The sequence below is a fragment of the Myotis yumanensis genome, unplaced genomic scaffold (genome assembly GCF_028538775.1).
Source record: "Myotis yumanensis isolate MYYU_CA2020_CCGP unplaced genomic scaffold, mMyoYum1.0.hap1 SCAF_9, whole genome shotgun sequence".
In the NCBI taxonomy this organism is placed as follows: Eukaryota; Metazoa; Chordata; class Mammalia; order Chiroptera; family Vespertilionidae; genus Myotis; species Myotis yumanensis.
In genome coordinates, this window is record NW_027223760.1 from 81,767,357 (window position 1) to 81,791,295 (window position 23,939).

At 54.4% G+C, this 23,939-nt stretch overlaps 1 protein-coding gene across 3 annotated transcripts in view; it reads right to left on the reverse strand.

Moving 5' to 3' along the window:
• The window catches only part of DOCK4 (dedicator of cytokinesis 4), a 197,137-nt gene that overhangs the window by 49,493 nt on the left and 123,705 nt on the right, over positions 1-23,939 (reverse strand). For all 3 annotated transcript variants that reach the window (XM_070424805.1, XM_070424803.1, XM_070424804.1), the window contains exons 13-26: positions 20,565-20,690; positions 18,312-18,436; positions 17,422-17,584; positions 14,871-14,977; positions 13,541-13,697; positions 12,065-12,162; positions 11,834-11,917; positions 11,568-11,668; positions 11,398-11,479; positions 9,941-10,111; positions 9,166-9,358; positions 5,890-6,017; positions 3,395-3,529; positions 2,269-2,367 (exon numbers count right to left, since the gene is read on the reverse strand). In XM_070424805.1, the coding sequence (XP_070280906.1) occupies positions 2,269-2,367; positions 3,395-3,529; positions 5,890-6,017; positions 9,166-9,358; positions 9,941-10,111; positions 11,398-11,479; positions 11,568-11,668; positions 11,834-11,917; positions 12,065-12,162; positions 13,541-13,697; positions 14,871-14,977; positions 17,422-17,584; positions 18,312-18,436; positions 20,565-20,690 (1,769 nt within the window). The remainder of the gene's footprint in view (positions 1-2,268; positions 2,368-3,394; positions 3,530-5,889; positions 6,018-9,165; positions 9,359-9,940; positions 10,112-11,397; positions 11,480-11,567; positions 11,669-11,833; positions 11,918-12,064; positions 12,163-13,540; positions 13,698-14,870; positions 14,978-17,421; positions 17,585-18,311; positions 18,437-20,564; positions 20,691-23,939) is intronic.

Sequence of the window (23,939 nt, forward strand, 5' to 3'; positions counted from 1 at the left end):
CCAGCCCTGGTCAGGGCACGTGAGGGAGGCAACTAATCGATATGTCTCTCTCACATCGATGTTTCTCTCTTTCTGCCTCTCCTCCTCCCTTCTACTCTCTCTAAAAATTCAATGAAAAAAATATCCTCAGGTGAGGATTCACAAAAAACAAAACAAAAGAAAGATCCCGATGAATTAAAATGTATGCATGTGGTTTGTTAGGAACAGACAATGTTTGTCTGGGGCGAGGAGTTTGAAAGCGGCAGAGGAACTGTGGAGAGAAGGTAGACTGAGGACCGAGAAGACTTGCTGAGACCTGGGCTCTGTCCTGTAGGTAACGTGGAGTCCTCAAGGCTTCAAGTTGGAGTGAGGCTTAATCAGAGGATTTTTTAAAAATACATTTTTGTTGATTTCAGAGAGGAAGGAAGAGGGAGAGAGAGAAACATCAATGAGGACAGAGAATCACTGATGGGCTGCCTCCTGCACACCCCACACTGGGGATTGAGCTCACAACCTGGGCATGTGCCCTGACTGGGAATCGAACCGTGACCTCCTGATTCATAGGTCGACACTCAACCACAGAGCCACGCCAGCCCGGCAGACAGGGTTTTTGAGCCAGTACACAAAAGACAATGAAAGGTCACAATGTCCTACGTAACTTCCGGAACGTGTATAACCAACCTCACGCCTTAAAGGCCGCCCCACAGTTCGGCATGGAGAGTCATAATCCACAGAGCACAGGACCCTCACTGCTCTCCTCCCACATAAAATGCCAAGGACGTGGATGAATGTCGGCCCGCAGGAGAAGGTGGGTGTATAATAAACCATTACTGACAACAGAAGGAAGGAAAAAACCCTAATCACTCCTTACTTTTTGCTTTTGTTCATTTCTAAAATAACGCCGTGTCCCGGAGAAGGGAAGAATTAACAAGGCCGAGCGGCAGCCTCTGGCCCTGCGCCCACGCACTTCTGCGACACTGTGCCTCACGCCACGCGCCCACAGCACGCGTGGGCCGCGGTGGAGAAACGGCAGGACTTTGCTGCCCTTAATAATTCTGGGGATTTTAAAGACTGAACTGTGACGGCCAGACTTCCTCAGTGAAGAAAGGCTCCTCCACATCCGATGGAAGTTAATCACTGCAGCATTATCCTCCTTTTCCACCACAAGGTGGCCTTCTGTGTGTAGCAGTCCAACGCTTCTCACCCACTGAAATCCTCAACTCAAGAGTGAAGGTAAGCATGGGGGCTCGGGCTTGAGCATGAACAAGCCCATCACCCGCCCGCTCGAGTCTACATCTGCCCGAGCCTACTCTTCGCTTCCTCTGACTCAGCTGCCGACCGCTCCGGAGTGGCTGACGGATTCTTCTGAGATCAGACGACCTCCTCCAGGCAGTTCAGTCAGAGATACGCGACCCTTACGCATGGTCTATGTTTTTAAAAATATACAAGTCCCCCCCCCCCCACCGCCCACCCCAAGGCCCCGGGAAGGCTTCCAGTCATGTACCGCCAGGGCAACTGTCCCCACAGGCCTAGACTTCACCCCCAGCAGTTCAGAACCTTCCCATTACGAAGCTGCTGATAATGTCTGGGTCCCCAGAGGAAAACTGGAGGGATGGAGAGAAATAAAAGCAACAAAAGGACAGACGACAGGTCCTTTCTCCCACTGAGGACAATCAACTTCCAAGCTTTCAGGGAACGCCATGAAGGAAGCAGCAGAGTGCCCTAAATCTCGGCCAAGACCAGATATTTAGAAACATCAATATTTTTTATTGCACGTCAGTGTGTCAGACGAGCACAGCGTATGGCTTAGGCTACAGGCTGACCGAGAATATCAGCCTCAACTCTGCCTCCCGCATCAGCACACAGCAGGGGAATCTCTCATGGGTAAGCCCTTATCTTCCCTGAGGGCGATATTCCCAAGGCCACTGAACTAGGGTTAGTCTCCTTAGCTCTGTTACTCTGTTTCTGGCCTGTTGCACGCTGATGACAGGTGTTTTCAATGCTACGTTCTTGTCCGAGATAAGAGTTAATTACTTTGCATGAGCATAGAAACTTTACAGCAAGCATGTCAAACTCACAGCCAGCAGGCCGCATGCTGGCCGCGAGTTTGACATACTTGCCTGACAGAGCCAACACGGATGAGCAGATGCGTGGACAAAGCAGAAAAAAAGCAGCTTAAAGTTTAATGGAAAGTAGTAAAGCAACTGTCAAGGGACTGTCCGGACAACGTTGAAGAAGAGCGAGAGAAGTTGAAAAGGGACATTAAAAAACTGTTTAACTGTCACTTACCCTCAGTTCTTCCTTTGTACTGAAACTGTCAAGAAGCTGTTGATAATGCCTGTCTGTCATTTGTCGTAACAGGGACAGGAGACAAGCAACAAACTCCCCCTAATTAAAACACAAACAGACAAGCATGTTTTTCAATAAGACATAGATACATCAGTGACTTGCTTTAAACTACTCTAAAATAGAACATTTTTTAAAAAAACTGCTATGGCCCAAACTCCCTCTATGAAGTCTTCTTACTCTAAATTCACCATAATGTCACAGTCAAAGTCTCTCCCCGGAGAACCATTTCCTTGTTGTACATGAATTTCTAAATTCAGAGTGGAATTCCTCACTGGGGTGAAGGCTTCTCACTAGGGAAGTAACTGCACACACGCAAGGAGGCGTGGCAATGAGGCCCCTAACCGTTTATTCAGCAGTTACTACGCCTTCATTCATTACGCCATCAATGCTATGAGGTAGGCAGTATAATACGTATTTAATGAAAAAAGATGGCCCGGCCAGCGTGGCTCAGTGGTTGAGCATCGACCTATGAACCAGGAGGTCACCGTTCAATTCCCAGTCAGGGCACAGGCCCGGGTTGTGGGCTCGGTCCCCAGTAGGGGGCGTGCAGGAGGCAGCCGATCAGTGATTCTTTCTCATCATGGATGTTCCTATCTCTATCTCCCTCTCACTTCCTCTCTGAAATCAATAAAAACATATTTTAAAAAAATTAAGAAGGATGGTACATTTTGTTCTTCCACCAACTGTTCTTTGAACTTTAAAAAGCTCTCTCCGGCTGGAAAAAAACAACACCCTAGTAACAGGTTCCCTTTCCAATATCTAACCGCGCGGGAGGCAGCTTCCACGCAGTAACACGCGTGGCCTTCAGTCCACACCCTCCATCCCAGGCCTCGGGACCCTCGTGGTTACAAATGCTGCTTCTTTTGCATGTGATTCTGCCCGGCCCATGGGCACGCGGGGACCCGGCAGAGCACAGGCCCGTCTGACCACACTCTGCTGTGCTTGTCCGAAGTTCTCGTGCTCGACACCCAAGGCCAGAGCCCAGATTCCCGCAGCACCCACCCTCCCAGCGACCTCGCCTTTGGCCCGCACACGCCCGGCCCCGCGGCCGCTGGCTGGGACTCACGGTGACGTCCTGGAAGTGGAGCCGCGTGGCGGGGCCGGAGGCCTGCGGGCGGCTGGTGATTTCCAAGATGGTCCGCAGCAGGATGTCCAGCAGGCTGGCTACGATCACGTCGATCTCCTCCAGCACGGACTTCTCCTGCAGAGAGAAAGGCCCACGTGCTCAGGGCGTTCTGCTCACAGTGGTCCGCTCTCTCAGGGAAAGGGGGAAAGAGCGTTCCCAAGTAGAGAAGGAGGCGTCGGAGAGCTCGGAGCTGTGCGGCCCTGGACGTCCCCTGGGTCAGCCCCGGGAGCGACCTTCTTACAGAAAACCAGGGCGGAGGCAGCGAGGAGCTGACCCCCAGCACACACGCCGGCTGTGCAGCAGGTGCCCGGGACCCACATACAAAGGGGGGTGAGGCCCTGAGACGGACACAGGACGGATTCAGAGCCCAGCCGGGCCGCTGACAGCGTGTGGCCTTGAGCGCGTCAGCTGGCCCGTCTGCGCCCGAGCCCCGCCCCCATCCCTGAAAGTCCTCTGGCTTCTGAGAGTCCACCATATGTTTCTATCTCAGTTGGTGCTCACACCCCTCTTCTCAGCGCCCGAATCACACAGGCCACTCCCCAAAACTCGGTGTGAAGTGTGAATGACTATCTCTATGAACGTGACTGTCATCAGGAGCCCCACCTGCTAATGTGAGCAAAGGCACTCAGACTTGGAAACACAATCAGCTGCCGCCTCGACCTCAGGCCAGTGACCAGGTGGCACTGCCTTCCTGAAGCAAGTTAACCCTCCCCACCTCCAGGTCCTGGGCGACCAGACCTCCACGCTGCCCGAGGGGAGTGATCTGGACTCTCCACCTGCCCGAGATGAGGCTCTGCCAAGTGCCCCGCCCCCCAAGAGAACCCGTGGAAAGAGTGAGCCTGAAAGAGCCCTGGGTGGGGTTTCCATGATGAACTTTCTTACACGCGTGAGAAAACCACCATGGTCTCCTCCCAGAGCAGAGACCCCCGCCCCCCCGCCTCCCCGGGGTGCCGCGTGGCCGAGTCCCATCACTGACGCAGCGCCCAGGGGAAACGTGAAGCACTCCCCCACCCCCACCCCACGGCCCCGGCAGCTGCCACAGGTTCCCGTGTGAGCGGGCTCTCGGCACTCGCCCAGCAGCTGCAGTGTGCAGGCACCAGCTCACCAGGCTCCTGAACCAGGTAGAGGGTGTCTTAAGGCAAAATGAACGCCTTCCCTGTTATTGCGGGGACCTAGTCCCAGGTCACCCTCGGGCTTGGGCCTGGAGGCTGCCCAGGACCCGTCGCCCCGACCAGCCAGGTCTCCTCCCCATTCACCAGGGAGGGCCAGAAGCGGGAGACCAGCAGAGCCGTCAGTGGGGGCTCACCCTCCCCGTCACGTGACAGGCGAGCAGGATGCTTAACGCAGCTGCAGGCGGAGGTGGAGCAGGACCCTCCGTGTGGCTGTCACATCAGGCCCCGAGCCACGGCGTGAATGCCCGAGCTGTCCCACTGACAAGCAAGCGTGGGATTTCGCCATCTGCACTGAACTTCCAATGTGAAGGCCTCGCACTGAGTCAGAACTGACAAAATCCCCTAAAGTGACTGCAGGTTAGGACTCTGGGACAGGGGTGGGCAAACTTTTTGACTCGAGGGCCACAATGGGTTCTTAAACTGGACCGGAGGGCCGGAACAAAAGCATGGGTGAGTGTTTGTGTGAACTAATATAAATTCAAAGTAAACATCATTACATAAAAGGGTACGGTCTTTTTTTTCTTTAGTTTTATTCATTTCAAACGGGCCGGATCCGGGCCGCGGGCCGTAGTTTGCCCACGGCTGCTCTGGGAGGACGGGGAATGGCTGTGGGGCAAGATACCCCAGAGCTCCAGGGCTTTCCTTGGTTCCCACAGTGTCCACGGGGCCATGGCCAAGCGTCACCATCCCACAGCCCGTCCCAGACAGGCCGCCGCAGACTTCCCTCCGCGCGGCCCTTCACCTCCCACAGTCTTCCTCATATCGAGATGAAAGACAGTCCGGCCGGTGTGGTTCAGTGGTTGAGTGTTGACCTAGGAACCAGGAGGTCATGGCTCGATTCCCAGTCAGGGTACATGCCCGGGTTGCGGGCTCCATCCCCTGTAGGGGGTGTGCAGGAGGCAGCCAATCAATGTTTCTCTCTCATCACAGATGTTTCTATCTCGCTCTCCCACTCCCTTCCTCCCTGAAATCAATAAAAATATGTTGAAAAAAATAAAAAGACACGTGGGAGGCGTGGAGTCTCATCTTCCTACGGGGACACGGTTCTTTCTTAAAATACAAGCTTCGGAAGCCCAGGTTATTGGGGGTTACAGCCACCCCGCAAGATGAAAAAAAATTCCTCCAGAGGAAAAGCACGAAGTCCAACCCAACTGCAGATGGAAGGGAGGGCGTCGGGGATGACTCCACGGGGGTCTTTGAAGATAGTTAAGGCTTTAGGTCCGGGAGCGGCGGGCCGGACCGCGAGGACAGGTGTCTACTCACCGAGCTGTTCTTCTTGCTAAGGCAGAACACGTTGCTGAGGATGCGCGCGCACGCCACCAGGTCCTTCTGCTGCCGCAGGTGCATGTGCAGGTGATGCAGGACCACGGGCAGCAGGATGCACCTGGAATCTGCAGGGAGGAGCCGTCAGCGTCCCTGCACAGCCCCTTCCTCCCACCTCATCATCAGCAGGAACGGGATGATGATACCTTGTTAGCACAGGTAGCTAAGAAGGTACCAGCCCACACGGTCCATGTTCAAAGCCAGTAGCTCCTTTTCCCAACCCACGATTCCTGCACGCAAAAGGGTTTTCACTCTTTTACTGAAATAGGGTTTTTAGCCTGAGCTGGTCTGGCTCAGTGGACAGAGCGTCAGCCTGTGGACTGAAGGGTCCTGGGTTCGATTCCAGTCAAGGGCACATGCCCAGGTTGCGAGCTCGATCCCCAAAAGGGGGCGTGCAGGAGGCAGCCAATCCATGATTCTCATCGTTGATGTTTCTATCTCTCTCTCTCTCCTTCTCTCTTCCTCTCTGAAATCAATAAAAATATATGTTTTTAAAAAAGAAATGTTTTTTTAAAACATTGCTTGTTTTACCTCCAAATAATCAAAATGGCATGCTTCTCGGGCCATTTCCTGGTTTTCCACGGAGATGATCACCCCCTGGCTTCCCAGAGGGCGGACAGGATGCGGTTTATTTCACTCCCAGCCCCACTGAAGACTCAGGGCACAGAGAGAAATGAACCCTGGGGGTGTGCCGCCATCCTGACGTCCAGCCCTCCGTGCGTGGTTGGAGTCCTGCTTGGTTTTGGTTTAGTCCATCTCCTTTTGAAAGCTTTTGGGAAATTATTCCTGGTAATTCAAAATTTCATGATTATCCCTTGTCTTTTGGTCTCTTCAATCCATGAACTCGTATCCCTCCGCCCGGGGAACTTGCCGTGAATTACGGCTACGATGATTTCCTTCCCTTTCATTTCTTTCTGTCCTGTGTCTGGAACTTTGCCTATATTCACATCATCAATCTCTCTCTCTCTTAAATTTACCTTTATTGTTGAAAGTATTACAGATGTCCTTTTTTCCCCATTGACCCTCCACCCCCACTTCAGGCCTTCACCACACTATTGTCTCTGTCCATGGGTTATGCATATATACATATGAGTTCTCTGGTTAATCTCTTCCCGCCTCTCCCCCCTTCCCTCTGAGATTCCTTAGTCTGTTCATGCTTCTATGTCTCAAGATCTGTTTTGTTCATCAGTTTATTTTGTTCATTAGATTCCACATACGAGTGGGATCCTGTGGTACTTGTCTTCCTCTGACTGGCTTATTTTGCTTAACATAATGCTCTCCGGGTCCCTCCATGCTGCCTCAAAGGGTAAGAGATCCCTCTTTTTGAAAATCTTAAACTATCTTCTACTTTTTCTGACTTTTTTTTTTAAATCTTATTTTTTTGTCCAACTTTCTGGGCTATTTCCTTACTTTACCCCCCAAGCCTTCGATTTAGTTTCCCTGTTTATGCTACGATATATTTCTGCTCCAAGGGTCCCTCCTTCCTTCCCAGGCCAGTGTCCCGGGCCTGCAAGCTGGGCAGGGACACAGGCCCTGAGGTCCGAGGGGCACACTTGCTCTAGGCCATCGCTGCACCAGGAAATTCAGAGTAATTTTCAGACCAGAAGCTTGCATTTCCCTGACGTGGCCGCTCATGTTTGCTTCTTGGGGTGACCTCTCCTGATACCGCCCATCCTTGTTTCACGCCTGCACGGTTTGTCTCTTGGGAAATCAGACTCTTTTCTTGATGTTTTGTTTATTTTCTCACTGAAGTATCTTTTTCTTTCAAGTTCTTCTTTGTCCGTTTCTTCCCTTTGGCCTCTGATTTTCACAGGACCTGGCGACCTTCCATGGTCACCCCTCATCACCAGCGAGCACCCGGCTTGTGGGCGGGCGAGGCTTTGCTGTGGGGCACGAAGGGGGGAGCCCCCACTCCAGAAGCTCTTATCTCAGCTGGTCAGTCTCCCTGTGGAGGAACCAGCCAGACCCCTCCTGGGCAGCAGGAGCCCACACCTGTCAGTGACGTGTCAGGCCGGGCCCGGCCATGGCTGCTGGGTCTCTGTCTAATGGTGAGGCCTGTCTGTCGTGGGGAGCCCCGTGCCCCATTGAGCACCATCTGAATCTCTGCTCCAGGCCCATCTCATTCACTTCATCCAGGGGGTAAACTCCTCGGGCACAACTCAGAGGAATCACTCTTGGTTTATAAACACCCATGCGTCCTACATTTGCATAAATTATAATTCCACTTGACTTGTTCATAAAAAATGGATAACCTAAGGACCTCCATGCTGATCAAAGAAATTAAACTTGTTAGAAACCTACAAGGAAAATTCCAGGCCCACGTGGCTCCTATGAATCCTATGAAGCATTTTATAGAAGAAACCGTAACAAGTCTGTGTGAATTCTCCCAGTAAACCAAGCAAACAGGGACCACAGTGGACTCACTGAAGGAGGCAAGCATCGCCGAGGCCCACATCAGCCAACGACATTACAAGATTTAAAAAAACCACAGATGGGTACCTCCCTCAACACAGAGGCAAACCTCCGTGTAAAATGTCACCAACACCCATGCGGGTTGATACATATCTCACTATGATTAAACGAGTCTATCCTGAGGATTTAAGGCCAAACCCTCCAACGGTGCAATTCACAACACTAACAGCGGATGCAGAGAAACCAGGCAAGATCAGCAAAGGCCAAGAAGCGAAGGACGGAAGGCCCTTCCGTCAGGTGAATAGTGAAGGGCATTAGTGAAGTGCCCGCCCCCAGCAAACACAATGCTGCACAGCAGTGCTGTCTCCTTAAGGCCACAGACAAGGCGAGGGCGGCCACATCCACCTGTCGGTGCAGCACTGGCCTGGTCCCAGCCAGTAGTGAGGTGTCTCATGGGAAAAGGCGTATGTGACTCTCTTCCTAACACACATCAGAGGGCGCAAACCAAGGACTCAGGGCGGGAGGGAGCCTTCCTCAGCGCCCGCACAAACACACAGGCCTCACAGGACAAGGAAGCGCACCTACACCCACCCAGGGACCAGTCCCTCACCAGCAGGGCTTCCCTTCCTTCTAGAAACAGGGTTGAGTAGCCACACGCCTGTGCCTGGCTCCTCAACAGGTTTATCCCGCCACCCGGGCCCAGGGCCGTGGAGAAGGAGGCTGGCGTCTCCCATCTGGACGGCTTCGCTGCCCCGCGGCCACGGAGGTGAGGCGGGCGTGGGAGCTGCCCTGCGGGACGCCCACCTGGGTTGGTGTAGAGCTGGCTCTCCACGGTCTGGCCGATGCACTGCAGCTTCACCGCCTGCAGCGTATCGTCCACGTGCAGGAGGGTGGGCAGGCTGCCCAGCGTGTCCTGCACCAGGTTGGCCACTTCCCGGACGTCGAAAAGCTTCAGCAGCTCCGAGTACACGGCGGGGAAGGAGCTCAGGAACACGGCCTTCGAGAGAGAAACGCAGGTCAATTCCCGGCATGCTCTCAGCAACGAGCTGGGAGACATCAGGGAGGCCCAGCCGCTGTGGCTCAGGGGTTGATTGAGCGTCAACCTGTGAACCAGGCGGTCACAGTTCAATTCCCAGTCAGGGCACATGCCCGGGTTGCGGGCTCGATCCCCAGTGTGGGGGGTGCAGGAGGCAGCCAATCAATGATTCTCCCTCATCACTAATGCTTCTATCTCCCTGTCCCTCTCCTTTCCTCTCTGAAATTAATAAAAATGTATTTATTTGTCTGGTTGATTGGTTGGTTAATCCTCACCCAAGGGTATTTTTCCATCGATTGTTAGAGAGAGTGGAAGAGAAAGGGAAGGACGGAGAGAAACATCGATCTGAGAGAAACACATCGACTGGTTGCCTCCTGCACGCGCCCAGACCAGGGCCCGGGTCGAGGAGCAGCCTGCAACGGAGATAGCTGCCCTTGACCAGAGTCGAAGCCGGGACCCTTTGGTCTGCAGGCCGATGCTCTACCTACTTAGCCACACTGGCCAGGGCAGTAAAAAATATATGTAAAAAGAAAAGCAACACACCTGGGACTGAGAGAGCGGCCCGGCCCCTTTGCTCTCCTGCGAGAGGAAGAAGCGCACGGACAGGAGCAGCTCGCGGATGCAGCAGCGGAACTCCTCCTCGTGCTGCCCGCCCGTGGCCAGTGAGAACAGCCGGCGAGACTGCACTATGTACTTGAAGATGTACTCCTGGGCCTGCAGCACAATGGGGACACGGTGACCCTCGGTGAGCGCAACGGCACTGACCACAAGGACAGACAGGGAGCCGGGACAGCGACAGGGTTAGGCTTCAAATCCCCGATTTAAACGCAAAGGACCCGGGGGGTTCTGAACAGCACTTATATGTCGGAGAAGAGTCCCTTTTCTCTGAGGCCTAATGAGGGAAGACGTCTAGATCGCTTAACATTTCTCTGCGTGGCTGCCAGAGGGGAGGGAGCAGGGGGCAGGGGAGAGGGGAAGGGAGTGAGAAGTATAAGCTGGCAGTTACTGAACAGTCACAGGGAGGTGACGCACAGCAGAGGGAGGACAGTCGTTAATACTGTCATAGCTACAGGATATTGTCATACGGTGTCAGGGGGTCCTAGACTCATGGGGGGGCCTCACCCCTTTGTAAGTTACACACACGTCTACTACCCACCATACTGTGCACCTGACACTAGTATAATACTGAATGTCCACTATCATTGAACAATTTTTAAAAAATTTTAAATACATCAATATAAAAATTCCGTGTAATTCTTCAGAGGCAAAAACAAAATGTTTTAATCCTCAGAGATTTTTTAATTAACAAAAAGAGTCTGTTTTTGAAAGTAATTTTGCTTTGTTAGTGTGTACTCTCGCCACTTAGTATCTTCCCTTCAAGCAGACCCAGTGATCCACTTATCCTTAATATTAAGGGCCTACTTGTCTACCTTCCTCCACCGACACGGCATAGGGCGTACCCCACAGCCGGTGTCGGGAGACGGCCGGTAGTTCCCGGGCCATCCCGTTAAGAAGCTGTGTTCTCTTTGGACATGTGTGCAAGTGAGGTCTCAGCATCTCCACGTGCCCCTGAGCACGCGGCCCCGGGAGGTGGACAGTGTTAAACTAGGAGACCCGGTAAAACCTCAGTTTCCCTTCTGTGGTCCCTACTAAGCACCCATTCTCTCTGCGAATGTCAGGAGAATTGCTCCCAGATGGTGATAAAAGCCAGAGCCGGGACGGTCAAGCTTGACCGCCCACCTGCGATCCTCGCACAAACCCCCTCCTGCCAGCCCAGACCCCAGGGGTTCAGGCGCCCAGAGGAGGAAGGTGCATCCCGAGCGGGTGCCGTGGGCGAGCCTGGCGGGTCCCTTCCAGTGTCCCCAGCTCTGCAGCGGCCGGGGTGCGAGTCAGCTCCTTGGGGTGCAGTGAGCGCCACCCTCACCCCTGTCTGCGTGGAGGGGCCTGTTCCCCAAGGCATCGCCACGCCTGGCGCCCCGAGAGGCCTCGTCTGGGGTTACCTTCAGCACCTCCTGGATGTGCTCCTGCCGCTCCGCCTCCGTGATCCGGTCCACGTACCATTTGAGCACCTTGATGAGGTCCCTAAAGTGCGGGGGAAACGGGCGGGAGGGCCTGCTTAGAAAAGCGCCCACCACATGGTGCTAAAGCGACGCCAGGGGAAAGGGCTCACCTGTACGCCAGGGCCCCGGCAAAGTGGCTCTCGATGTACGTGTCCATCACCGGCTTGAAGTGATGGAATTTGCTGTCTTGCAGCAAATTTATGATGTGAACCTAAGAAGAAAACGGAGCTTTAGGAAACCAGAGGCAAGCCCAGCCGTTTTGTGATTTTTAAGTGAATCCTCACGCTCTCAAGTGTCCATTTCTGGAACGGCCTTAGGCGAGTCGAGAGGGACAGGCGACACTGTTAAGATGTGATGAAAGGGAATGCAAACTCACCAGAGAATCAAACACTTTTGACCCGTACTTTTGGGAATTTTCATCTAAAATCCCGAACAAGGTGTCCAGGGTGTCTTGCAGAAACTGTTAGGGAGAGAAGAAGGAAATCCCCCATCAAATGGGGGCTGTCTTTCCCCTCCAGCCAGCCCCACCCCGAGGGCCCCGAGAGGGGCAGGGACCAGCGACCAGCCCCATCCCGAGGGCCCCGAGAGGGACAGGGACCGCGTGTACCTTGACGATCTCGGAGCCGTCGATCTCTTTTAACTTGGAGAGGCAGCCTGGGATCTTGTCGGGGTGGGTTCTCCACTTCAGAAGGTCAAGCATGTCACCTTCGAACAGAACAGAAATCCATGTCTCACCCGAGAGCACGTGTCCCAGGCTGTGGCTGTCTGTCTGCGCCCCGCCGGGCTGAGAACCCAAGGCAGCCAGCCATGCCAGGCTCGGCCCTGCTGTGTTCCCAGCACCCACACCCCCAGGGCGGGAGACTGGCCCCCCAACATGCTCCAGGTTTGGTAAATGCTTGATAGTCAACACAGCGCTCTGCCCATGCGGCCTTATTTAGGGAACATCACCACCCACTGACGGATAAAGTCTGGGCAATGTGGCATCTCCTAACCTGGGGCTGACAGCCTTCCGTCAAGGTCCCCCAAAATAGGGGATGCCGCTGATTTAAAAACAAAAAAATACATCTCCAGAGATACTCTGGAAGGGGAGAAACCGAAACGAAGATAAGCCTGAGAGCACCGTGTCCCGGGTCCTGCGTATAGAAACAGACAGTGGCCCGAGGAACCCAGAGGTGTTCAAGCATGTGCCCGATGCCCACAAGGAGGCATCATCTCCCGCCACTGCCGCCGCCCTGCGCCTCCGAGAGACCGGCAGCTCTGAGCACTGAGCAGGCACAGCGCTTCACCAGGCGCGACGCCTCCCTGTGAGTGGCTCTCCTCAACACCAGGCCCCCGACTCATTCACGCGGACTTCGGGGTGCGCGCCAGACGCGTCATGTGGCGACGAGGAAGAACCCCGGCGTGTCTGACTCCCCGAATCACAGACGTGGCTTTCAGGACGGTTCGCCCAGCAGATCACCCTGCTTCATTAATCATCCCTTCCTAAACGCCCTGCCACAGACAGGAACCTGCACCCCAAAGCCGCCCCCGCCTAGTTAAACACCAACCGGCTTACGCCACAGCCTGCAACTGCCGCATCTATGGAGCCATAAACCAGGGAGAGGAAGGTGGTGGCGTTCTTTCTCTCATTTTATTCTCTCTTTTTTTAAAATATATTTTTATTGATTTCAGAGAGGACGGGAGAGAGAGAAACATGAGAGAGACTCATTGATTGGCTGCCTCACGCAGGTGCCCTGACTGGGAATAGAACCGGGACCCCCTGCTTCATAGATCAGTGCTCAACCACTGAGCCACACTGGTCCGGCTTATTCTCATTTTTTAAGCAGGTGGTTTTGAGGGTTGATTAGAAGAGCTGTGTATGTGAGCTCCAATTCTGGGTCATTATGAGGCCCTCACATGACATGCATTGTACAGACCCGGGTCAGGATGGTCCTGTTTTCCTGGGCATCTCCCCCCGCCCCCCCCCCACCCCCCCCACCCCCGCCCCAGAGGGGTCGCTCTCCTCCAGGGTCTGAACTGCCGGCTGGTGACCGACGATGCCCACCAAACCTCAGCCCTGCACCCTGAGAGGGTGGGACGCTACCGTTCTGAGTGAGTTTCGTGGAACAGAGGAACGACGTGATCCAAAAAGACTCCTTTGTGGTCTTGGTGGCGAGGCTGCTAGTCCCAAGGAGCAGGCCCTTGGAGAAGGGGAGCTTGAGGTAGCGGGTAGGGTCCTGAAGGCTCGTGTTTTCTTCACACTGTTCAAAAACAGAAAGAAAGGAGGCCTCCTGAGAATTACAGTTTCCGGCTCTCGTGTTTATGACCTGGGAGACACTCCAAACAGAATCACGAGTAGATACTGGCTTTGAAGTGGAATGCAGCAGAGGTGTGTAAGAGGAACGGGGCTCGGGTTTGGACCGGGACCGGTTGGGGTGGAACCCCAGCTCTGACACTTCCCACACGAGGGGCTGCCCCACGCCCCTTACCCTGTGGGACTTCCCTGCCCGTCTCGAAGCCCCTGGTGTGGTCGTGAGGAGCAGAACAGAGGGAGCCGTGCACTGCGCCTGACTGGTGGGCAGCACAGAATTTTGGAAAAAATGCTCAAGTTCTTCCAACAGCTCAGCTGAGGCAGCTTTGAAACAACTCCTTCCTTTGAGGACGGGCGACCCGAGGGGACGGTATTTCAGGGGAACCTGACAGTCCCATCCCCGAGGGGGATCTCTCCCTCCCAGAAAACGCCGCTAACAAAGGTAAGAAGAACTGCAGATCTAAACACAGACAGCTTCACATTCCTGATGTAACTCTCTCTTCAGACAAGGATGGTCATTCTGTGCTAAATCCAGCGGGAACAGGACAGAGGAAATGGACATCCGAGATGCCCATGCGAGAGGCCGAGGGCCCTGGGCGTGGGGGATGGGCTGTCATCACACCTATGTGGGCGTGCCGAGGGCGACACCCCCTCTACAGCGCGCCCACAGACGCTGCCCATCTGTCTCACAGCCTGTCCATCCTAGTTCTCGGAGGCTTCCGGCATGCTCCTAACTCACCACGCACCACCAGGGTTCTTTTTTACATGTTTTTATTGATGTCAGAGAGGAAGGGAGAGGGAGAGGGAGATAGAAAATCTATGAGAGAGGATCATTGATCAGCTGCCTCCTGCCTGCCCCCTACTGGGAATCGAGCCTGCACCCCGGGCATGTGCCTGACCGGGAATCGCACCAGTGACCTCTTGGTGCAACCACTGAGCCACACCAGCTGGCTGAGCTAGCTAATCTTAAAGGACATAGAAACAACACTGCATAGAGTTGATAGACGTTTTTGTCACCCCAGGAAAACCCAGTTACACCCCTAAGCCGGATGGTGGTGCCATGTGGACCCCAGCATCTTGGGGGACACGGGGCCCTGCCACCGCCAGCCCCCGCTCGCGTTACCTTGTGCACGATGAGCTCGTGCGTGCCGTCTGGGAGCGTCCTGCCGTCCTCCTGCATCAGGGGGATGAAGGAGAAGCCAAACAGCTTCTTCTCGCCCTTCTCCTTGGCTGTGGGGAAAAACAAAGATGGCGACGGCTTACCGGCTCACGTCAGCACCTGCCGACACAAGGCTCAGAGACACCGGCTGCGGAGAAGCCGCTGATCAAGTCATCCAGCCATGGAGCTCTGTCGGCAGCGGCCCCTCCCCCATCCCTGCCCCTTCGGCAGCAATTTCCACTCCTTAACTAACCTGCTTCGTGGGCTCATTATCTGAAATGACGGGTATTCTTCTTTCATTTGTGTATCGCCCCTTTCTTATCACATCCCACCCCCCACTTGGGGATGTAAGCTCCACGGAGGGCAGGTTCCTTCTCTGTTTTTGTTTTTGTTTTTAAATATATACTTTATTGATTTTTTACAGAGAGGAAGAGAGGGGTAGAGAGTTAGAAACATCGATGAGAGAAACATCGATCAGCTGCTTCCTGCACACCTCCTACTGGGGATGTGCCCGCAACCAAGGTACATGCCCTTGACTGGAATCGAACCTGGGCCCCTCAGTCCGCAGGCCGACGCTCTATCCACTGAGCCACACCGGTTAGGGCATCCTTCTCTGCTTTGTTTTATTCTAAGCTTGGTGTCTCCAAGAGTGAGTGCCAAGACCACAGGAGGTTCTCAAGAAACACAGGTGACTGCACGCATGAGCTAACGCACGTGAAATGCAGTGTTTCACTTGCTACTCACGGAAAGGGGTCTCGAGCCCGGCCAGCGTGGCTCAGTGGTTGAGCATCAACCTATAAACCAGGAGGTCACAGTTTGATTCCTGGTCAGGGCACATGCCCGGGCTGCCACCTCCTGGGGACCTGCCAGCCACGCTGGAAACAGCGGGAAGGCGGTGGACGGCGGCAGGGCTCGCTGCATCGGGTCTGGAAGCTGGAAGTAGGGCCATGGTTTTCAGGTGCCTGACTGAGAACTGCAACGGCTGAGGGGCCGAGGATCCTCAGCAACGAGTGTGGATGAGGAAACTGAGATCACAGATGGGAGGTGCGCGGCCTAGACCTCCCGATTCCCGCCGCCACCTTCCTCCGAAACCTGGAGCAGCTTCCGGGGAGCCTGTGTGTTCAACTCCACTCTCTGTCTGCACTTAACTATTTTAGTTTTTTTATTGATTGATTTTAGAGAGAGAAGGAAAAGGGAGAGAGAAACACCGATGTGTTGCTCCATTATTCATGCATTCATTGGTTGATTTTTGTATGTGCCCTGACTGGGAATCAAACCCACAACGTTGGTGTATTGACTCGGCGCTCTCACCAAGGAGCCACCCGCCAGGGCCTCCTCCTGCCTGGCGATAGGCAGAGAGGCGTCCCAGGGCCTGGTGGCTGCTCCTCCCCACACAGGCCGCACGGGGAGCCTGACATGGGATGGGAAAGCCCAGCTCGGAGGTGAGACCTGACGGGGAGTTAGACACGGTGACCTTGACGGTCAGACACGAGGCTTCAGGCAAATGTCCCTCCCTCACAGCTGCTTCTGCATTTAACCCCCGAGAGGACCCCACACAGAGACCCGCCGTCCTGCCTGCTGGCTCTGGCCCCCGCACGAGGCCGTCCCTGAAAACAGAATGATCACACAGGATTTTCTTTTTTAATCATTCATTTCAGCTCCAGAGTGAAGCTGGGCAAATGTCAATATTCTTTACAAAGTAAGCGAAAGTCGTGATCATTCCCGTCTTTGCCTCAGTTGATCACTGGCACCTGACAGACACGTCTGCTCGATCCCCTCTGGGAAGTGTCTCTTCACTCAGCCCCCGACTCTCCTCCCGCCTCACCGGCTACTCCTTCCTAACCTCAGCCGTGCCTCCCTCCCCCTCTCCCAAGATCTCCCTCCGTGGGATCATCCTCAGACTCTCCTTTGCTCTCTAGACGGACTCCTTAGAAACCCGCCCAGCCTCGCGGCTCTGGAATCACCCACATGCTAGTGGCACGTGGGAGCCGGCTGTCCTGGGCACGAAACCCACGGAGCACGAGGCCCAGGGAGCACGAGGCCCACAGAGAACACGAGGCCCACGGAGCACGAGGCTCATGGAGCACAAGGACCAGGGAGCACGAGGCCCACGGAGCACGAGGCCCACAGAGCACGAGGCCCACGGAGCACAAGGCCCAGGGAGCACAAGGCCCACAGAGCACAAGGCCCAGGGAGCACAAGGCCCAGGGAGCACGAGGCCCACAGAGAACATGAGGCCCACGGAGCACAAGGCCCAGGGAGCACAAGGCCCACGGAGCACAAGGCCCACGGAGCACAAGGCCCAGGGAGCACGAGGACCAGGGAGCACGAGGCCCAGGGAGCACGAGGCCCACAGAGCACCCCGCTCCCCAAGGCAAGCCGGTGACATCCCATTGGCAGCTCGAAGTGGCCACAGTGGGAGGATCTACCCCACGGCAACCATTAAACGCTGCGCTCCGGCGCCCTCACCCCTCATCCACACAACACCCGGCCGAGCCGAGCCAGGGCCACTCACTGGAGCAATGCCGGAACTCGAAGCGGATGTGCGCGCCCCGGAACTTGTCCACGGGGATGGGCAGCTTCAGCAGCTCGGCCCAGCGCGGGCTGTTGTTGTGGTACAGCACGAAGGAGTGGTACTCGCTGGCCGGGGGCTCCCCGGAGCCGAAGGAGATGAAGTCCTGACGGAGAAAAGGGGTGGTGAAAGGCAGCGCCCTGGAGATGGCTGTGAAAGCAGCCGGGCGATGGCTTCGGGGATCTGCCTGCTCCCCACACACACTCGGGTCATGGGGCTGGCTCCGCTGCACCTGCTTCACTCCGAGGCTGGTCTCCCAGGCCCCGTGCACGGGTGGGGCTCGGGGATGTGTGCGAGGCGGGCAATGGCACGGCCCGAGTGAAGGTCGAGTCCACGGCAGAGAGCTTGCCCTCTGCAGTGAAAGCCGTGCTGTGCCCCCAGGAAGCTCACACAGAACACCCTTCCGCAGAGAACCCGGGGCCGTCTCCCCAGCTCCTCACACCATCTCCACGCCTCCCTTTGGTCAAAATGAAAATACACAAGACGAAAGGTGTGATTTTTTTGTTTGCTTTTACCAATGGCCAATTGAAAATATTTGTCTCCAAAACCATGACAGATGAAAGGGAAAAATACGAAATGGCTTTAAAATACTGTATTTACAGAATAACGGCTAGGAGGAGATTGTAGACACGGTTAATTAAACAATTAAACTGTAAAAGCCTGTTAGCTTTCTGACGTTCCTTTCTGAACGGCATTTTAATGATTTAAAACATCCCCGGGGATAGAGAAGAAAGGGAAGACGGGAAATACTGCAAGTCAGAAATTAACAGATCTCGCTCCGGACAAGCCCAAAGCGATGGCCTGGGATGTCTCACCCAGAACCGCCACCTTACCTTCAGGGTCTGGCCGCCGCTCTCCACGATGAACATCGTCACCTCCACGTTCCTGGCCACGCTCTTGCCTCCTTTCTCAAACTCTCCCCTCTCTACGGTGATGTACAAGTCGTTCCTCATCTCACCTTGGGGGGGGGGGGGGGGAATTAAAGCCGTTTTACATCTGCTCGGGAGGGAAATGAAGGACTCTGCGGAGGAAAGCTCCGTTCATCAAGCGCAGGGTTCCACACACATCTTCTATTTGTTCTTTTAGGAGAGGGCGCCCACCCTCCCTGCCAGTCTCCACGCCCTGTCAGGCCGCCTCTGCAGGCCGCATTCGCAACAACGAGCGTGTGCGTCCAGGAGGCGCCCCTGGGGTTGAGGTGAAAGGCGCTGTCCGATGTCCCCATATCCCAGTATTTCCCTCCCGGCATCTATGAGGTGCGATGACAGAATGACAGCCCCGTGGGGTGGCTCCAAGAAGCCAGTCTGACACTCGGGCGCCGGCACGCAGCGCAGAAGCAACACCCAAAGGGAAGAGAATGGCAGGCCCGCAAGGACACAGTTACAGGGCACGTCTTTCCCAGAATTCCTGGACACGGTGACCTCACAGCCGCCAGGAGACCTGGCTTGGGAGAGACGGGAGCGAGCCTGACTCCACAGCAAGTTCCTGTCCATCATGAGAGCCGGACCCAAGCGCCTGAGCAGGCACGTCCCAGACAGTGACTCAGGCCACAGAGTGTCTGTCACGTGGCCTCACATTTTCCACAGCTCACCGATCCTGCCCAGGGACCCGCAGCTGGCAGCCTTCTCCACTGACATGTGTTTTTTAGATCAGATCTGCCCATCCCATTGCTTCCCGGTGGGATGACACTTGTCCTTTTTTTGTTAAAGAGGAAATACCAGGCATTTATAGCACAGAAGAAAAAATTGTGGAATCGCCCGCCACCAAGGTCCCCGTTCTGTGCACAGCGTTTTTCGACCACATGCACAGGATGCGGGGCCGGGCCCTGCGCAGGGTCAGGTCGGGAGACTCCGGCTATTCTCCCGGCCTCTGGGGGTGATTCCCCCCGGGAGGCCTCTCAGAGCAACTGCCCCTCACGCTGTGAGACGTGGGTTTCGACTGTGACTGAGACGACCTGCTTTCTACAAACCTCGTGGGCCCCTGAAGCCTCTTCATCTGCTCTTCCTACCTTTTTCTTGGTGGTGGAGGGGGCTGTGGAGCTTGAGAAAATACTACCGCTTGGCATTTGCTTTAAGAGTGTGAATCTCGCCTGGCTGGTTCGGCCCAGTGGATAGAGCGTCAGCCTGTGGACCGAAGGGTCCCAGGTTCCATTTCGGTCAAGGGCATGTGCCTGGGTTTTGGGCTCGATCCCCAGTAGGGGGCGTGGAGGAAGCAGCCAATCAATGATTCTCTCTCATCATTGATGTTTCTCTCTCTCTCTCTCTCCCTCTCCCTTCCTCTCTGAAATCAATAAAAATATATTTTATAAAAAAAGAGTTTGAATCTCCTTTTCCCCCTCATTTTTAAAATAATTTAAGTGTAGCCGGTATACAATATTATATGGGTTACATTAGTTTCAAGTGCACAATATAGCGATTTGACATTTTTGAAACCTTACAATGTGACCACCCCACTAAAAAGAGCACGAACCCCCTTCTCCCCATCTCTAGCACTGAGAAACACTTTTGGAGTGTGTTTCAGCTGCACACACACACACACACACACACACACACACACACATATCTCTGGTGACAAAATCCTCCAAGAAAGGCTAACTGTTGCTCAATAACTTCTCTAGACCTACAGGGCTTCCTCTCAGCAACCTCACTGACACGTCCCACCCGAGGGGGACATTCTCTGGACATGACCTCAATGTTCCCTCCGATCACAGTCAGATGACACGTGGTCACGCCTCCCAGACCACCTGTCCTCACATCATCAAAGTGTAGGTACTATTAAAACACGGCTGCTTCTTAGCACACCCAGCAGGTCCCCGAGTCAGGTCATTTCGTTATAAGACGGAAGAGATGCGGCAGAAACTGAACTCCTGTTTCTCTCCATTAGTTCGCCTGCGGGGAAACTGGCTTCATTATGCGTTCTTTCGCCTAAAGTCAAGGAACCTGCCGACGACAGTCAGTGAGGGCTTGCTGTGCCTCCTCTCATTCCTCAGCATCGCCCACCTGAACGCTTCGAAATCTGGAAACTGTCTCCAGGGTCGAACACAGACACAATCTGTCCATTTCATCACGTGAGCAGCTCCAGCCACTTACCCGGCATGATGATGTTGGAGAAGCCCAGCTTCCTGGTGATGGACACGCCGTGAGAAAACACCGATGGGTACTCCCTGCGGATCTGCTCCAGGTCTCCGTGCAGCAGCTGCAGGGACACGGCCAAGCCTGGAACAGACGAGGGCGAGGGGGTCACAGGCCGGGGCCAGACACCCAAGTGCTCCCCCAGCCCAAACCAGGGCACCAGGGTTCATTGATTGGTTTTTATTGATGTCAGAGAGGAAGGGAGATGGAGAGGGAGAGGAAGTTAGAAACATCAATGATGAGAATCATCCATCGACTGCCTCCTGCACGCCCCCTACTGGGGATCAAGCCTAAAACCAGGGCATGTGCCTTGACAGGAGATCAAACCCTGACCTCCTGGTTCATAGGTCAATGCTCAACTGCTGAAACACACTGGCTGGGCAAGGTACCAGTATTTTAAACTAAGGGTCACTATTTAGACAAAAGCACCAGAATCCATAGAATGATTTCTAGGGCAGACTTTCCAGCCTGAATCCTGAGTGTTCCCACATGGAAGGAGGTTCATAGCGACGGAAAACCCGTAAGCAGGACCCTGAGAAGGGAGGTCTGACTCCTGGTCCCAGCTTCTCTCCCCAGCACCCGGAGGAAACACTCATTCCACGTGTCAGCCATCCCGCCCCATCACGGCTTAGGGCACCACCACGCCATCTACACACACAGACTAAGAGTGGCGGCGATTGCGCTGAAATGAAGAGAGAAGCAGGATGGATTTACATACATCAGGCGGGACTTTCCCTCTCGCCCTCCTTCTATAGGATTCAACAAATAACAGGGCTTCCTGCTGGTTTGTGTGCTTTTCAATAGAGTCGTTCAAACATCAGGGGCATTTGTTTTACAGGAAAGCATGAGGCTCAGAGAGGAGCCTTTCCCGGCCCAGATCCGACCTAGAGGAGGCCTGGCGACCTGAGGGGCGGAGCGGACAGGAGGCCACGTCCACACGCCACGTCCCCAGGCCTCCTGGGCGTGGACCCAAGATCACGCTGTGTCAGAGTTGCTGGGGGAATTGAATGAACTCCGGCAGGTACTCAGAACTTTAATTAAATCCGGGTCCCATTTTCACACAGCCCCCTTCACCTGTCTCGCCGCCCCATTTGAGTTGGGTGACTAGCACATCTGTCCATCTGTCCTCTGAGAGCCGCAGGGGCTGGACGACGGGAGGAAAATGGTCCAGATGATGTGCCGGCGACAGCAGGGTTCCCGTGGAAACCCGGAGGCGGGGGTACGTGTTACAATCCCTCCGTCCCAGGAGCGGCTTCTCCCTGACGCACTCTCTCCCATGACCTCCCCACTCATCGCTGGTGTCTCTACTCTCCTCCACTTCTGTCCTTTGCCTTCAGAATACTCACCAGCACTGTCCCCATCGCCAGCATCCCCGCGGGCTGGCATCTGGGGAAGGCAGACCAGTGTGCGCCCGATACGTGCATAGTGACAGCCCCTCCCACAGGACATGCCCACGGTCTGGCGCTCTGAGCCACGCGTCCAGGCGGAGGGCCTGGTGGATTGGACAGCGGTCTGAGGTCCTGTGAGTTCCTGCAAGTGAAGGTCCCTTTCCCAGGACTTCTCATCACAGGCTCTGCCCAGGAGCACTAGGAGCATGATGAGGTATATGTAAGGCAAGGAGAGAGAAGAACCAACTGATAATGAAAAGAGCAACCACCAAGAGATCACGCTACTCGGGGCAGGGGCTGGAGGAAAGAAACGTGACAGGATTCGTATTCTGCTCTCTTGGAGCCAAAATTCATGTAACCATCAGTGGTTTTTTTTCTTTAATGTAAGCAGAATACTTTACAGAGGATAAGGCAATGAGAGAAGAAACACATTTGTAGCCCATGTGAATGCTGAAGAAAACTGAAGATGGGAAACAGAGAAAATGTATGTTCTAGGGAAAGACAAACGTGGAAGCATGAACAGTGAAACACATCCATGTTCTAGCCAGCCAGAGCCATAGAGATGAGGGTGCAGGGGATAGAGAGACCCGTGTGGGAGACAGACCCAGAGGAGCCAGCGGGGCACAGAGGAGCCAGTCAGGCACTCGGGAGGCGAGGAGGAGGTGACAGAATACAGACACCACCTGGGGGAAGAGGAAAGTCATGGAGCTGAACGGCCCTAAAATTCCACAACAAGGTATGTGAGCTTCACCCTGAAGGTTTGGGAAGATGTGTGTCATGATCTCATTTGTCCAGCCGAGTGACACGAGTGTGAAGGAGAGGAGAAGGCACTGCCTGTTGAAGTGACCCAGTTCCTCCGGAATAAGGAACTCACGGGGAGTCAGGGACTGGGAAGACCAGCCGGACCGAGGGCTCGCCCACACGTACCTGGCTCTTCCCAAATCCTCAACTCCGTTTCCGTTAAAGCGGACAAAACACGCACAACAATATCCAGGTGATGTATTCAGCCCTGTACACCTGAAACCTACATCATTCTACTAACCAATGTCACCCCAATAAATTCGGTGAAAATTAAGGAAAGCGCACAGATAAACGGACTATCGGCAGAATGGGGCAGTGTGGAACAGGAATGTTCAAATAAGGGGGAAATGTTACTGACCGAGGACATTTGAAAGTTCAGGGAGGATTTTTTGATAAACCCGGGATTTCCAGCAACATAAGCTGAAGAATTAGGTGAAAACTTTAATTTCACAAAACAGGTCCATCGGGTTTTATAATCCCCTTTTTTTCTGGCCCAAAATAAAATTGCTAAGGGGGGGAACGGTCCCCTTTACCAGAAGAAACACTCATTAAACTGAGCTTTTTAACAATCAGCCTCGATGTTTAAGACCCAACTGCCAGGGCCTGAGCTCTAATTTTAATGAAAGGCCCGGTCATCAATTAGTCTAGAGTGTGTAACAAACAGCACGGTCTTCGGACGAAGCTCGGCTCCTGAGGCAGCACAGGAAGGAAGGCGTAGGGGCTGTTACACCGCAGGGGTCCAGAGCCGGTGGCTCTCATTCCACGGGAAGTGAGGCCAACTCGCTCTGTGAGGGGCATCCTTTGAAATTCATGAGATTCTGCACTTTCACATAAAAAAACGGCAAGCACAGCATGATTCATAAGTCGCTGGCGAAATTAATTTCCGACTAGATCAGCCATTTTGCCACCAATGAACTAAATGACACAGAGCTGGGAATAGCGACAGAAATGCAAAAAGTGAGAAACGGTCATAAATACACTGACCACGTGTTATGGTTAGGCGTGCAGTGTACAGAGCACATGACACAGCTCCCGTGGCCATGTGACCATGGTGTCCACATCTGCAGAGATGCCTAGCTGCGCCCAGGCCCGTCCCTGCCTGGGGTGGGGGTGGGTGGGAGAAGGGAGCCCCAGCCTGTCAGCC